The sequence below is a fragment of the Merops nubicus genome, unplaced genomic scaffold (genome assembly GCF_000691845.1).
Source record: "Merops nubicus isolate BGI_N331 unplaced genomic scaffold, ASM69184v1 scaffold52114, whole genome shotgun sequence".
In the NCBI taxonomy this organism is placed as follows: domain Eukaryota; kingdom Metazoa; phylum Chordata; class Aves; order Coraciiformes; family Meropidae; genus Merops; species Merops nubicus.
The window spans coordinates 1,063-17,403 of record NW_008604582.1 but is presented as its reverse complement, the minus strand read 5'-3'; the positions used below and the strand labels follow the sequence as shown (position 1 = coordinate 17,403).

The following is a 16,341-nucleotide window of genomic DNA, read 5'->3' as shown; positions in this document are numbered from 1 at the left end:
GCCTTGCTGAAGTCCAGGTAGACAACACCTACTTAAAAGTAGGTCAGTGACAAACAAATATGACTGTATTTAGCCTGGTCTTGCAAACCATCACCGTGATTTGCTAAGAGCTGGAACTTACATAGTATTTAATAAAACACTGATTTTATTTACAGCAGGTAATAAATGTAATAGTCTCCTTGTGTGGGTGTTTTCATGATACTACATACAATGGTGTCCAAGCACCGCATGTCACTCACTTCTTTCATTGTTTCTTATCTACCGAGAAAACACTGTATGTATCTCACCATATCTATATTAAGTAGCATTCTGAGGATAATTGTATTAAGTTCCTCATCAGCTACTTCAACCCAACTAGCTTCCAATGTGTAAAACTGGTGAGAGTTTTACAAGCAGAGTGTTAAATTTCAAAGGTGGTAGTGAGACAGAGATTTGCAAATCTTAATGGTGAGATCAGAAATACCTGCACTTTCAATTTAGCTGCATCCATCTTCTTCCGAAACTCTTTTTGTAACTTGTCTTTCTCAGGAATGTCTCTCAGCTCCTTACTCTCCAGCTCCTGAAGCCGCTTTTGTGTTTCAGCCAGTTCCATTTTTGCCTGCTCAAATTCTTGCTCCAGCTTAGTTATCTTCAAAGAATACTGCTTGCTTACAGACTGAGCATCATTACCTTAAAGAAACCATATCCAGTCACCTGATGTGCCATCTGAGTGCCAGATAAAAGAGAAATTCTTCTGCCCACTGTAGTTTTTGCCAAAGTGGCTCTTCTGTATTTAATAAATTTGGCTTCTTCCAGCAGCATATGCCATTTATTCATTACTAAACTTCCAGTTTAAGAATCAGTCAACAACTTTGGATTGTGTTTCTATTCTCTGACTCGCCCTGTTTGGGCAATCTTTCCCAAAGTACTGTTTTGGGGGGCACAGAATCTTTCTTGGTGGCAAAAGTCAACCTCAGGAGAAGGTATGCACAAGAGTGGAATGTGGTTAAAGGGTCTGAGCAAAGAGATCCTTACTGTCATCATATGGCTAGCTTCTGGCAGGCAGATATGTATACCAGGACAGATGTGTAAGGGGTATAGGCTTGACAGGGACACTGACCTTTTCCCCCATCCACTCCTGACTCCTGCTTCTTGACTGCAGTGCTGGGAATGTAAGCATTCCCAACACAGTGATGTATCCTCTCTCCTGTCCCAGACAGTACGTGATAAATACATGTCCATAAAGAGATATTGAGCATGCATGAAAAATTACACTACTGGTGGATAAAAGCAATAATCAGCAAAGCACAAAAAACATTTAACAAATACATCTGTGTATCATAGCAGAGTAGGCTGTAATAAAAATTTACAGCTTTCGGTGGAGCAACAGAAAGTAATTAATGAAACTTATAAATCTTTAAGTAAATAAAAGTATTTTTTGCATAAGATAATGACATAAAAAACAAGACATGCAGGACTTCAGAAGTTTTGTGCCTTTTCTTCCCCTTCTGAACTTCTTGATTCTAATTTTCCCTATTTACCTGTTCTTACTAATTCCTTAATGAGTTCCTCTTTCATTCTGATATTAAGTGCAAGTTCTCTCATTTTTTGCTCGGCCTCAGTGAGTCTCAACTCTGAATTCTTTAACTTCTGCATGTTAAAAACATGACTTTTCTGGAGGCTGTCCATCTCTTCACCTTCAAAGAAAACAAAGCAATATAGGGATTAAAAATCTGAAATACAGTCTGTATCCAACAGATACCGTTCTGGAACATTATATGTGTGGAGTTCTTCCACATGCAGCAAAAGTATCAAAAGGAGAGAACAGCACAAAGAGTCTGAACCTGATGTGTCTGAACAGGAAAAGAAAGGATGGTATGCACTGGCATTTCAAGATCCCAAGCAAGAGGAAAAATATTCCTGAAACCATTTCAGAGCACGTCTGGTAAGATAATAGTATCTAATTTCTTTCACTGAAGCAGTATTAAAGTTTTCTATCTAAACAGCTTTTCATTGTATTAAGTGCTTTCTGGCTAATAAGTATTACTTAAGCATTAAGGTCACTGACATCAGCTTCGGAAAGTGAAGAAGAGAATCTTGAAAGCCTACACTGAACTACAACCAAAAAAGTATGCGTATCAAATACGTGTATTTGCTGGGAGAAATAATTACACACTAAACACTTTCTTGCTTATTCTGATACTGTAATATGAGTTGTTCTCATGACTTCCGTTTTACCTGTGGTTGTGTCAGTCTGTGGCACAGATTTGTTGGATAGATGAGACTTGCCTACTTGACACTTCACATCACTTAGATCAGGAAGAAAGCACAAAGAAGCATGTTTTCGTGTCCACGTTAGGTTTATGGAATGCCTGAGGAAGAATGAAAACCATGCTACATTCCAAACATACAGGATTTTTTTTTCTTTCAGCTCATGCAAAGTACGTGACCTTAACAGAGAAGAATCTCAAACTCACATTTGTGCTTTCTTTCCTATCTACTCACTACTTCCCCACACCTATAATCTTCATGGTAAATTCCGGTCCCAAAACAAGGATTAGAGAATATTTATTAAAACAAAAATATTAAACTAGTTGGTCCCATAAATTTACTGTAAGTAATATCACAAATGGTCTTTTATGGCAGGATTAGGCAGCAATACTACCTTTGGTATACATTTATCTATAACAAAAATTTAGAAAAAAAAAATTATTACTTAAATGAGGCTTTTTTTTTGCTGCCTTTATTTTCTTCCTCCTTATCATTCTGATCAGAGAGGTGGCAGTGAAGGACTTTATCATGATCTTCTATGTTGCTCAGTATGATCTGGCTGTGAGCACGGAACTGTGCCATTACTCGGGTCAGAGAGAAGGCAGGGGTGCTGGTATATACCTGCCAAAAAGCACACAAAAATGTGGTGGGTAAAAACACTTGCAACAATTTAGAAATTCTTTACTGATACTTTTAAAATTTTTCAACTTATAAGTCTGTCATCATCTAAGATTGTAAGCAAAATTATAGGGGTTTTCTATAATAATTCTGTTCCAAATGTAAAAGAAGGCACACCTACCAACTCATGACCCAACATATTCAATACATCTGTAAGAATAATCATTCACTTTTGATAATGCTTCACATCTGAACCCTCAAAAACCCCAGGAAAGCACTAGAAAGGACTACAGCTTTAGCAGGTTTGATAATTTTAGGCCTGAACATTCTGGACAATTGTGGCATAGCATATGTTTCAAGACATTAATAAGTAATTTTTCAGAGTCTTCAGTGGGAAGCTAAACAGCCTCTGAGAAAGCTGCCATAATTTGTCATGTCAAATCAAATTACAGAACTAGAACCATTACAAAGTAAAGGAAAAAAAAAGTAACATTTGGGCAGATCTTACCTTGTGGGTCTCTGTGCCAGAAGGTGGGTGAAGGGAGCGTAGCAGACTCTTAGTGAGCGGGACACTGTATGGCCTCCTTGCCCGTGCCACAATAGCTGGACCATCCGCACTAGCACCTGAGATGTCCAACGTTTTCACATCTGTAAACTTCTCTAATTTTTCTTTTAGCTGATCAATAAGCATTTGCTGTTCCACCATTTTCTCATTCTCATAGGGGAAAAAGAAAAAAACAAAGTAAAACTGTTGCCGATTATGAACTCTGTATTATATTAACAATTTCTGAATTCCACACAAACATCATGAACCTTGTAAATCACTCACAGACCCTAAATTCTTCTGCAGTGCACAAGCAAATTCTGCAACAAACTGAATATTCTATGATATATCATCAGTCTAGCACACAGCCCAACTCTAATAAACTCTACATACATTTTTGTCCAGAAAAACCTATCCCAGGTAGGTTATGTTAGCTTATCTAGGTGCCTAGTGGGAAGCAGATGACACACCAGCCCATGCTCGCTCTACCTGTGAGTTTATGGGAAAACAAAACAGGAATTCAACAAAAATGTTCAAATGAAAGACACGGGCTGAGCCTAACTAATGAAACATGCATACAGGCTTCCTCGTCCTCTTTGGGCAGTTCCACTTTAAAGATTATTTTTATTAAACATAAACTTCTACACGAACCCAGGATTCCTTGCACAGATTCTTTTTCTTCTACCCAGCCTCAGTGTAAGTGGCTATGCTAGTCTGGGGAATTTATTTACCTGCTTCACTTACAGCCATCTGTACATTGTTCAAAGCTACTTCTCCTACCTAAACTGATTTATCTGCAAGGCCAAGATTATATCCACTTTCAACTCCCTCTATTCCTTTCAATTCTTTTCAAATACCATTATAATCTGACCTAGTAACAGGAAAGTTGAAGAATAGCTAGTGATAGTCAACCGAAGTATTCAATGACAGATATTTTGCATTCTCCTACTTCAAATAATACATTTTAATTCAGTCTTTATATCTTGTTTTCTTAGACTGCAAGTTCCTTCCAAGAAAACATAGCGAATGCCTTGCTAATATACATTTTATTGGAATACAATACATAATATTCCTGTGTCACAGGAAACATAAAATATATATTAATATCATACTTGCTATGATTTTGGAAGCAGTAGAGGCCAACTGGTGCACCCTGAACCTATTATGTAACCCTTTTAAGACTCTTTGATACCCTTGTAAATACAGCCTCACAGTGCAACACCTGTTACATAAATTCATGTAATGAACATTCTTCTAGTACCTGCTACTTTTTAAATTATTATTCCTGCAAATACAACTTAAAATGAAGCATTAGTTTTTCATTGTTCTACCTATTTTATAAATTTTTAATTAAAAGTAGCAGTTTGGTGGTTTAGTACCAAAATGATGCCTGAGACCTCTCAAGGCTTTCCCCTCTCTCTGACAGACAATCAAAATCTTTTACCTACACTGTGACTGCTTTGTTCACTACCTCTGTCTTGTAGCCTCCAGAATTTATGTAAGCATTATCTCAGTGTAGTGAGTTGACACTATGCAGTACAGTATTTAAGAAAAAAAAAAAAAAGGTCAGTCTAGCCAGAGGTGACAGAAAAGAAAGAAAGGGACAGAAGGAAGAAAAAGTTGATGACTAGTATACTTACCTTTCATTCATTGACTCTCCCCAAGCCATCAGCAAAGAAGAAGAAAAAGGAGAAAAAGCAGAATAAGGAGAAAAAATACTAGCTAGCTAAGCTTATGCTTTTTCTCTTTTAAAAAGTCAGAAAATAAAAAAAATTATCTAACAACCATGTGACAGTCAACACTAGGAAAAAATTAACTATTCTATTTATGGTCTCCTGGATCTTGCAGTGTTATACACTTAGTACCCATTATCATTTCATTAGCAAGCACAAGATAGAGAAAGAAGGAGGCAAGTAGTGCTTACATTATTGTCACTCAGTTTTCTCTAATATTAAACACTCAGAAAATAAGGATGCAATTCTGACTTATAAAGTCAAAAGGGAACAATAATTCTTAATAAAGCTGTTACAAAATATGTTTCTGTACAACCTTTCAATTAAAGCATTCTGTAGGATCTTTATAGTCTTTTTTAGGTTATAAGGAATCTTTAAATGCCCTTCAAATCCTAATTCATTCATCGTCCTGAAACTACATGGCAAGAGACCGCTTGACATGTGTTATGCTTTAGGAAGCACGGAGGGGGTGAATGCTTTGCCTCGTGTTACATGGGCAGACTATGCACAGCTAGTGTGGTACACAAATTTCAGGAATCACGTTAATGTGCTTCATTCACAAGATTAACTCAACTCATTAAGTGAGATACAGCTTTAATTCAAACAAAATGGCCCTAAGATTGACAGGTAGTTATGTCCAAAAAACTGAGGGACCTGTCTGGAAATAATGAATGCATTCATGCAGTGAAAGGGTGGTTCAACACATATATATATAATGTGTACCAAAGGAAAAATACCTGTAATCTGTGCGTTTCTTGAGCCTCCTTTAAAGATTCCAGATGTTCTTCATTTTCCTGTAGTAATGTCTTTATTTGATTCTGCAGTGTCTGCAGTTCATGATTTTTCTGGCTAAATACTTCTTCATCCATAACTAAAGCCTGCTAGATAATAAAAAAAAAAAGTTCAGCTGGGGAAAAGAGGACATTATGTTCCCTACAGTTGGAAAACCAAAACCAACAAACAGGAAAACCCCTCATTTGTTGTTAAAAGACGTTATCAGAACTGCAAAGTTTTGAGGCGTGAATGGCAAATTGTCTAAGCGGTTATCTGTGGCTGCTACCAGTTATTTCTTCCACTTCTTGTTTTATCTGTTGATTTGCTTCTGGCAAGTTTTTTAGTTCCAAAGGGAATAATGAACCCTATTTTAAATATCTACTTTATTGAAGTAGATATCTAAATCCAGTTATTCTCTTTAAGGTTGCTGTTTGATGTTGCCACAAGAATCTCAGCACCAACCATAAGATTAATACACTTCTCAAATGAAAGAGTAAGGACAGCTCTCCTCATTCTGCAACTCAGATAATAGCCTAAGGATCAGAGAAACTATAAGAATGCTTCTTGAGATGTTCTTCTGAATAAACAAACCAATACTTATTGAAGGAGACATCCAAATGTTGCTACTCTTCCAAAAAGCCTGCAGAAGCCAAACACAAAATACGGAAACATAATGTCTTACCATTCTGAAAGTGGATACTTCTGTGCAACCAGCATACCTACATCTTTCTTCCAAGACAACTCTTAATAACTTTTAGGAATGCATTCAACAACCTATTAGAGAATAGAACTTTTTCCAAAGTCTACGTACCAATGCAAACGTTTCTACTAAATGTAGTTGACAAGTGTATCCTGTCCCCCACTGGTGCTGCATCATTATGCAGAGTTAAGCCAACTACAGAAAAAAGCAGCCTGCACAGATGTTAGCACGGTGACAGAGTGGGGCAAGATAAAGTGATCGCCCAATAAGCAGAATACTTGCCCATATTGCATTAAACATATGTAACCAAGATCACAATATATTTGCTCAGTTGTATTTGGTGTAGGGTTTGGTGGGGATGACTGCAGGGGTGGTGTCTGTGAGAAGAGACCTGGGTTTCCCCATGCTGGACACAGCCAATTCCACATGACTCCAGTGGACGCACTGAAGGGAACAGCTGAGCCCCCCAGCCAAGACGGTGGCACTTCTGTGATAATATATTTAACAAACAGCACAAAATGCCAGACAGGAAGAAGAGGAGGGAACCAAAAGAGTGAGAAGAGGAAGAGCAGAGGGAACGCCAAGAAGAGGAGAAGCAGGAGGTGCTCCACAGTGGAGCAGCAGATACCCCTACTGCAGCCTAGGGAGGACCCATGCTCAACAGATGGAAGTTCCTGACAGAACTGCTGCCCATGCAGAGCCTGTGCTGAGTCAGAGGAAAGATGCAAGGAGGAACCTGCAGCAGAGCAAAACCATGATGTACTGACCATAAACCACCCCAGTGTGCTCCTGCACTGCTCAGGTGTGTGGGAGAGGAGTATGGAGAGAAGTGAAGATAAGACTGGAAAAGAGGGGGAGGAAAGGAGTTTCAGTGCTTGTCTTACTGTTTCCCACTACCTAAACGAATAACTAATTGATTTTTTTCTAATTGTCACTAAATTAACTTATTTTTCTCCAATTCAAGACTGTTTTTAATTAGTAAGCAACCTCCCTGTCTTCATCTCAACACATGGGCCTTCTCATTCTTATTCTTCCTATTTTCCTTCCCTGAGTCCTGCTAGAGGGTGAATGAATGGCTGGTTTTGAGTTTGGCTGTTAGCTATGGCTAAGCCAATAGGCCGAGATTTTAATTTTGTGTAGGACAGTATTATCCAGGCAATCACAGCTGCTAGCAAAGAAACATGTATGTACACACAAGAACAGGTCAACTATTAGCTATTAAATCTGTCTGTGGGCAAGCCCTGCTCTAGAGTCTGTATTGCCTTGTTTATTTCAGCCTCTTCTGAACCATCTCCTCCTGGCTATAGGTGGCATACTCACCTGGAGACATTTAAGTTTGTACAGCTCTTATACTGTTTTGAACCTAGGAAATGGCGATTTAAAACAAGCTACAGCAGAAAACTAAGAGGTAATAAAAAGCTGTGATTTAGGTTGATTGAGAACAAAGAAAGACAGAATTTGTATATGCAAGTGCCTGATAGCAATCTACAGGTTTATCACAGTTTAGTGTGCAAACTGAAAATGGGTGGATATTACAAAATTCCAACTTGTTGGAGCACTGTCTCCTGCTAACAGACAGACCAAGATTACTTTTTCTGAGTTGTTCATCTTCTGTCAGAACTTCACTCAGTTTCCATACAGTGTACAGGTATTTTAAATACCTATTTTTCATTTGAGGCTTTGTTTATGGTACACTAATCTGCATTACTTTGAATGTTTTGCTATTCAGAGTCAACATTTTAACTTGGTACTCCCAAAATACGCCGTTCCTAAATGTACATGGGCATGTTCCCCAAATTATTCATGTGATCACATGTCACGTTCTGTGAGGAGACATCATCATGCCTGAGAATGCTGAGAGCTATTCTCCCATAGGTCACTGTCTAGCACTGTCTGAAAAAGAAGTAATCAGAGCTACCAACATGACAGGATCCTCATGGGATACCTGCATGCTAAGAACCCCATATCTTGTCTTGAAATTCTCATCTCAGCTACAAAACTGGAAAGAAGTATGATGTCACAAAAAAGGAGAAAGCTGATACATAACAAAAAAGCAAATGTTAGAAGAGCGATGAGACAGAGAGATCTGTAAATAGTTTAGAAACTCAGTTAGCTAAAGACATGGTCATGAAAAGGAAATGAAGGAGTTCCTGGTGACAACACTGCTAAAAAAATACAGCTTAGTAAACTACTTAATGATAATAGATGAGATACTTGCAACTCGATAGTGTTAGACTGGTATGCTACACACATAGTATTAGATAATACTGAAGTACCCTCTTTTGAGAATCAATGGCAAGGATACATGGGGCATCTGCACTGGTGACAATTGGATGCTTTTGCTTTTGCTTCTGCTTGTTTCCTGTTGGGCTTACCTCAGCTTCTAACACAGACAACAATTGGGATCCCCCTGTCACTCTGGAAATCCAGATGTCTTCTGCCCACTTGGATTCTGGTGGTATTAGGGCACACTGTACAATGGTGTTCACCAAAACCAAAGTAAATCCAGTGGTCCTTTCTTCTGCTTGGTACTGTAGGGAGGGCCCTCCTATTCCCCACCAGAGCATTCATTACCCAGCTCTTGTAATTGCAGCCAGAAGTCTTTGCACTGTGAAAAAAGCCAATGTCTCTCTCTGTTGCCCAGTCTACAAGGACTAATCACTGGTGTGATCATACTACACGCCAGGATGATCCTTCCATGGCAGAATGGAAGGGTTTCAAACCCACATGGGCATGAGTCCACTGGATCAGTATCAGGAAAAGGAGAGGGGTCCTCAGCCCATCTACTGCATCTCGGGAATTGCTTGACAGCAACTGGAGCAGTAATCTTCCTGGAAAGACCCTTTTTAACCAGTTTTCTCCCACTATTCATACACACCGATTTCCACAACCAAGGTAGTTGCACCATCCCCCTTCTTTGCATCCTTCCCACAGTCATGCAAATAGAACCACAGGGTGGCACATGGCATGTTCCCCTGGTTCCCTTTTCTTTGGGCAGGGAAAGGCCAAGTCATAGTAGTTGAGATGCTGGCCTGCGGGGGCAAGGAAGGAGACAGATTATCCGTATCCTTTCTGAGCTGCTGGACATAGTGGAACAGTCTTGCTGCAGCTGGGATACACAGCCCACATCATGGAGGAGGAACAGAGATTCTCTTCAAATCGCTGGAGCTGGCAGAGCAGTCTATAAAAAGCTGGTGCCTCAATGTCAGCCCAATCCATCATTGTGAGGTTGCTGGTGCATGACGTTGGGGTGCTCTGTACAGACTTCTGCCATACAGACCATGTGCACTGTATGTCATGTGGACCTTTGGGTCCTGATTATTGTCTGTGTTACTGTAGACCACCTCCACCACTGCTCATTCTCTCAGACATTGGATACTTTCCTCTGTGGTAGTCCACTTGCTTCACTGGGTTACAATATCTTCCTGAAGAGGGTACCTTGTCTTCATGCTCGAGAAGAGCCACCTCCGGAAGCTGCAGGTGTCTGCCGCTCTTACAAGCCCTCTGTCAATCCTACAGACCTTAGCAATAGATCCCAGCTTCTGTGCTTCCTTACCTTCTAGTTCTGGACTGTTAGCCCCACTATCCCAAATATGCAGTCTTTCCACCTGTCTTGCAGCTTGGCCATGGATAAGGACCAGGTAGTTTCTGCATTTTGTGATTGCTATCTCTTTCCTCCTCTGTCCTGCTGCAGAACAGGTTTCCTCTTCTGATTATTCCTCTCTCTCCCCCTCTGAGGAGGAGCTTCTTCTTCTCTCAGTAACTCAGTTGACCTCTGCTCCCACTCTTTCTTCTTGACTACAGGAACAACGATTACAGCTGAGGGCTTTGCCTCTGTTTAGTCTGCATTTGTGCTGTCTCAGAGCAAGAGACCTTCTCAGTGCTTATTTGAGGGCTCACAGATTGGAAGAGCTCCTTGCATCTCTGAAGGCATCAAACAGTGGCTTGATAGGCATGGGCCAGGTTCCAATCAAGCTGTAGAAGTCACTGTGTTTTGCCTCCCCTCCTTCAAACAGTGTTTTAGCCTGGTGGGTTTACAAGCCTGTTCTGGTGTGAAACCCCAAGCTATCAGTGCACTTGCCCAACTCCCCCCCCCCACCCTGCTGCACCAGCAACCAGTTGCTTTAGAGCTTGTTCCTGTGCAGCAACCCCAATTAGCTGTTTAACTTTATGAACAATAATCAAAATCTGAATCACAGCACATGCTGTCTGATCACATGCAGATACAGAAGGAACTGAGAAGCCGTGACATCAAGGCTATAAAAACCTATCCAGTAGGAGAGGGTGGGATAGGTGCCATGCTTTCCTCTCTCCACAGAATGTCTCTCAGAGGCGAAAAAGGGAAAGATATAGTTGCTGTTTTTATCCAAGAGATGGTTCTTGGAGTACTGGGACATCAGTGATGCAAGACCCAAATACAAGATTAGGCTGAAAGCCAGTGGTTTTATCCTAGCTCTCCCAAGCAAAGGAAAACAAAAGTGTCAAGCAACATACTAAACAGCAAAATCTGAAAACAATCACTAATGATAATTGGGGTCTGTTGCGCAGATAGAAAAGAATCAAGCATCATAATACTCAAGGAAACGCATCAGTCAGCACCCAAAGTGAATATACCAGCATCATTATCTGCAACAGCCACTCAAATAACAACTAAACTAGAAGTTTAATCTTGCTCACTCTAAGAAAATCTGTTATTATCTTGAAGGCTTTGAGCCAAGCTGGGCACCAAAAAGTACTGTTGAGCTAACTCCAGTAGGCAGCTTAGCAGGCACAGCTGCTTGCCCACACTCTTCCCCCAAGTCCAGTGGGAAGAGTAAAGGAAGATTAAAAACAAGAAAACTTCTGGTTTGAGACAGAAATTGTTTGGTAAGTAAAAGGTGAAGTGGAAGAAGACAGAAAGAAAATAAAACAAGTAAATTATGCAGCAGCAATCACTCACCACCTGCTAAGGCTGACTGATGCCCAGCCAGCTCCCAGACAACACATGGCTAACCTCCTTAAGCCCTGTCCTCTCCTTCTTAATTGCTGATTACAATGGCATATGGCCTGGGATACATCTTCAGTTAGCTCACGTCACCTGCCTGGTTGTGTGTGTCTGTCAGCAACCTTTTGTGCCATCTATTCATTGCAGGGCAGAGGCAGAAACAGAAACAGCTTTGTGCACACACTGTTCAGCGAGACCTAAAGCATTAGTATGTGATCAGCACTGTATTGGTCACAAATCTAAAACACAGCACCCTGTGAGCTGCTGTGAAGAGAATTAACTCCATCCCAGCCAGACCTGGCCCACTAGCATGGCTCAAACCAAAAATCTAAGAGATAAAATAGCTAGGCCTCATAGAATCATTGTGAAACTGACTAGCCAAAATATAGCATTACTTTACTTATCTTTATCATTATTAAGATGCTTATCTGTTCACTCATCTATTAAAATAAAGCTATGTCCCAGGAATTAGACCAAAAAAAATCCAACAAACAAAACTCAAGATTCTGAATTAAATTTATATTGTCAAATTAAGTACAAGTAAGTGGAACAGTTTTAAATCTTTCGAAATTGAATTCAAGTTTTAGCAGACTGCTCTCTCACACAGTTATTTAAACAATCAGCTTGTATGTAAATACCTGGCATTTCTTTAGCTCCCTCTTTAGCTGAAGAATTGTGATGTGATGTGGCCCTTGGCTGGTCCCAGTCCCTGTGCCAGTTTCCTGCAGGCTGAGAGATTCTTTCCTCACTTCCTGTGCCATGGTGATCCACCTCTGCAACCTGTCCCGCTGGCTTCTTTTTAAGCTAACATCATCATTCAAATCAACCAGAAACGGGAAGGCTTCATCTAGACAATTTCTATAACTGGAACACTGCACCTGAAGCCTGGTGAGCTGCTCTTCAAGGGAACTGATACGGATTCTTTCTTGACTTAACTCGTGTGAACACTGATTACTGACTTGCTGGTTCTGCAAAACTTCTCGAAGCAATCTGATTTCAAGTTCCATTTCATCAATCCGGTCTTGTTCGGGATTATAGTTTACAACTGGTTTATTTCTAATATTTTTGGCTCTGTTGGCATATTTGAGGGAATTTAAAGATTCATCAAAGTCTGAGGAGGATGGACTTATACACGTTATCATGACAGTTTTGGCATTTCCTCCAAGGGAGTCTTTCAGAATACGAGTGATTTTAGCATCTCTGTATGGAATATGTACACTTTTCCGTTTTGGGTCTCCAAGGGCACTGATGACATTTCCCAAGGCCAACAGACCACTATTGATCTGAATTGATTCTTTGAAGCGTTCACCAGTATTTCCAGTCTTTGTCACCCTCTCTGATCCTGCCAAATCCACAAAATGAAACTTTGAAGCAATCATCTGGACAGATTTCCAAGATGAATCCTGTGCAGCATCAGTATTTTTCTGAGACTCTGCAGACTGTTTCTGACAAATACTGATGGTAAAAATGGCATGAGATCGACTAGAGTGTTCATTCATCTGTGTTGTGCCTGTGTGACGAGCTGCGTTACCGCTTTCCAACAGGCTTATCACTTCATCTGCACATTCCACTTGGAATTCCTTAGCACCAACAATCACTTCAAACAGCAAACAAAAAAAAGTAAGAATAATTTAATTAATTCTAAACTCTTAAACAGAGGTTTGTTCACAGCAATTAGGAACAGCCAAACTGTAAACACTTATTAGAGAAATACATAAGCCTGCAGCATTACAAGGTCATAGAATAAAGCTATAGAAATACAGGACATCAATATGTGAAAACCATGAGGGTAAACAAATCTGAAACCTGCAGATATTTAATACAGAGGTGTATTGTGTCATAGCATATGAAAAAATATCTTAACACAATACAGAACTTTAATCATTATATTTACATTGCCATGAGCAATTTGCAATCTAGCGATACCTAGAAAAACTATGAGCAAAGTCAGCTCAAAAGACATTTTGCCAGATTAAAAAAAAAAAAAAAAGTTTGTAGTGGGAATGATTCCTAGCCTATGGTAAGAATAGGAGGTCTGTTCTACATAGCTTGGGCAGTTGGACCTCTTGGGCAGGTATCTACTAGCAATCTAATAATGCAGATGTGTACTTCTACCAAGTACTCCTACTAAGCATATTTTTTGTCCTTCCTTTTAATGAAGATGGAAAATATCCTAGAACAATCTACTGTAGCTGGGTCAAACTGTACTGAAAAGGGAAACAGTTTAAAATATATTATGTGACAATGAAGCAATGATACTGTGCACCAGATTTGTACTAAATTAGTGCCTTCTTCTGGCTACAAACAAGAAAAGCATGCCAGCTCAATACAACAGTGTGCTAACATTAGCACAAACAGAACAATTAGAATATAAAGAATAAAGAAAGAAAGACCCCTCAAAACAGATAATACAGTTTCACAATAAAACATCTCTGCTGTGGATCCTTCTAGTATTTTTCTGTAGTGGACAGCAGAACTATATGATGAGGGTTAATTTCAAAACCTTGAAAAATAATAGTTGCTACTCCACTCATTTCATAGTGAAAAAGGGCCAGACATTTACAGTATACATGGCTTAAAAAGTATAATTTTGAGGGCAAAGGTTTAACCTTAAAACACTTACTCAGGTGAATAATCACACACTACAGTGTTTCTAGACAGAATTTGCTGAAGCAATAACTGTATTTCTACTTCATCATTTGTTGCCATTTCTGATGGAACATCTTTATTGTTCACAGATATCGAAACACAGAACTGCTTAATATCAGCTAAACTGAGTTTGTATTCTGAAAATCTAACCTTCTTCTAGCATTAGGAACAAATAAGTTCTTTCAAGAGAAGGTAAGAACAACTTGGGCACATAACTGAAACCAAACACAGCAAATTTTAGAGCTGAAATCCTACCCGTATTTCCCTTCTGATCTTCTCGGATATGTAGTTCTTTCGCAGAGGTCTCCAACTCCAATAAATCCCGAAGTTCTTCCTTGTAAACCTCTATATAAGATACCTTCACATGGAAATCAATGTTACAGTTTTCAGAAATATGCTGAAATAATTCCTGAATAGCCCGTGGGATTATGCCCTTTTCATCCTCTGCAACTGACGCTAAAACGTAAGAAAAGATTTTGCACAAGTTTGCAGTCATTCTGTCACATAAATCAAAAAGTCTGAGGATTGAGAGAGAAATTTCTTGAAATTTGCTACTTGCTATACTAAGAAATCTGAAGACCTCACAGTTCCTGAGGACTTTTTTAAGTATGTATTTTTCTGGTGTTCAGAATATTTAATATTAATAGGATTCAAAGTTAAGTTCTAAATTACATAACGTTACAGTCATGAAAGTTACAAAAAATATGGAATCTACTTTAACTCTGCACTCCTCAGCGTACAGGTTTCTTCTTGATTCCTACTGCTAAGACTCAGAAAAAAACCACTCTGCGGTCTTTCTCTTCAACCTCTGCAGTTAACCTTGATTTTTGTGCTCTGTCATCATCAGGGAATTGAAATAATCCTTCTTGTCACATGCAGTGCGTAAAATCTTTGTTTGGATTCAATAACGAGAGATCATTTTAATAATTTGAAAATAGGTGATTGGATTTTGTACATACAAAATGTTTTCCTGTGGGTTCTCTGTTGTAACTTTTCAAAACGTGTTCAGTAGCTCACTGAACTGTTGGTCTTTGACTTTAGTCTCATCTGTAACTCGGGTTGTTTAGCCTGGAGAAAAGAAGCCTCAGGGGAGACCTTATCAGAGGCTGTAGCGAGGTGGGGTCAGTCTGCTCTCCCATAAACAAGAGGAAATGGCCTCAAATTGCAGCTGGGGAGGTTCAGACTGTACATTAGAAATATTTCTTCACCGAAAGGGTTGTGAAGCATTGAACAGACTGCCCAGGGAAGTGGTGGAGTCACCACACATGAAGGAATTTAAAAGACTTGTAGATGTGGTGCTTAGGACCATGACGGTTGACTTGGCTGTGCTGGGTCACTGGTTGGACTCAATGAACTTTAGGGTCTTTCCAACCTAATGATTCCAAGACTCCCCAAGTATAAATAAAAGGAGTATTTTAATACCTGTCAAGAGATTTAGAATAATCTCTACATATCTGTTTCAAAGACTTGAATAATAAATTTCTGAGATGTCATAGAAAAGTTTCTGTCAAAAAAAGAAGCAAATGCTAAGCAAGCAAACAATTGCCTAAAACAGATATTTTCAAGGTAAGCTAAATGAAGAATCTCCAAAATACTGCATTTCAGGATGACAATCTCATTTAAGTTGCATGTTAAAAAAGGGAATGTGAAAGAGCATTTTATAAAATGTATAAAACCCCCAAACTTCCTACAACCTACCAATATGGCCACCTCCAATGGTGTAAGTCTTCCCAGAACCTGTCTGTCCATATGCAAACACTGTAGCATTGTATCCCTCAGTCAAAGACACTAGAAGAGGCTTAATGCAAACAGTATAAACTTCTTCTTGGGTTGAATTTTTGCCAAATACAAAATCGAAAGTGAAGGCACGGTCCTTCCCAATGATAATTTGTTGTGTATTTGGGACTAATCTCACACACACTTGGTGGTTATGAAGTATTTCTTTGGAAAGCAGAGGTCTGATTCGAACAGCAACTTTAACTGGGATCTCCTCCATGCCAGACTCCATCCCTCTGCTCCCCACTCAGTATTCACAGTCAACAAGTCGTCTGCAACTAGAAAAAAGTTTTCCACATTATATAATGAGAAA

At 39.4% G+C, this 16,341-nt stretch overlaps 1 protein-coding gene across 1 annotated transcript; it reads right to left on the bottom strand.

The window, feature by feature from the left end:
- Positions 1 to 287: 287 nt before the first annotated feature.
- KIF27 (kinesin family member 27) lies at positions 288 to 16,260 on the bottom strand (the record flags this gene model as incomplete). Its single annotated transcript, XM_008939025.1, has 10 exons — positions 15,951 to 16,260; positions 14,508 to 14,708; positions 12,242 to 13,200; positions 5,883 to 6,026; positions 3,377 to 3,583; positions 2,696 to 2,871; positions 2,218 to 2,351; positions 1,521 to 1,676; positions 464 to 669; positions 288 to 374 (listed from the first exon to the last, which is right to left on the bottom strand). Coding segments are annotated over exons 1-10 (2,580 nt in total), but the record flags the coding sequence as incomplete, so codon positions are not given.
- Positions 16,261 to 16,341: the final 81 nt, after the last annotated feature.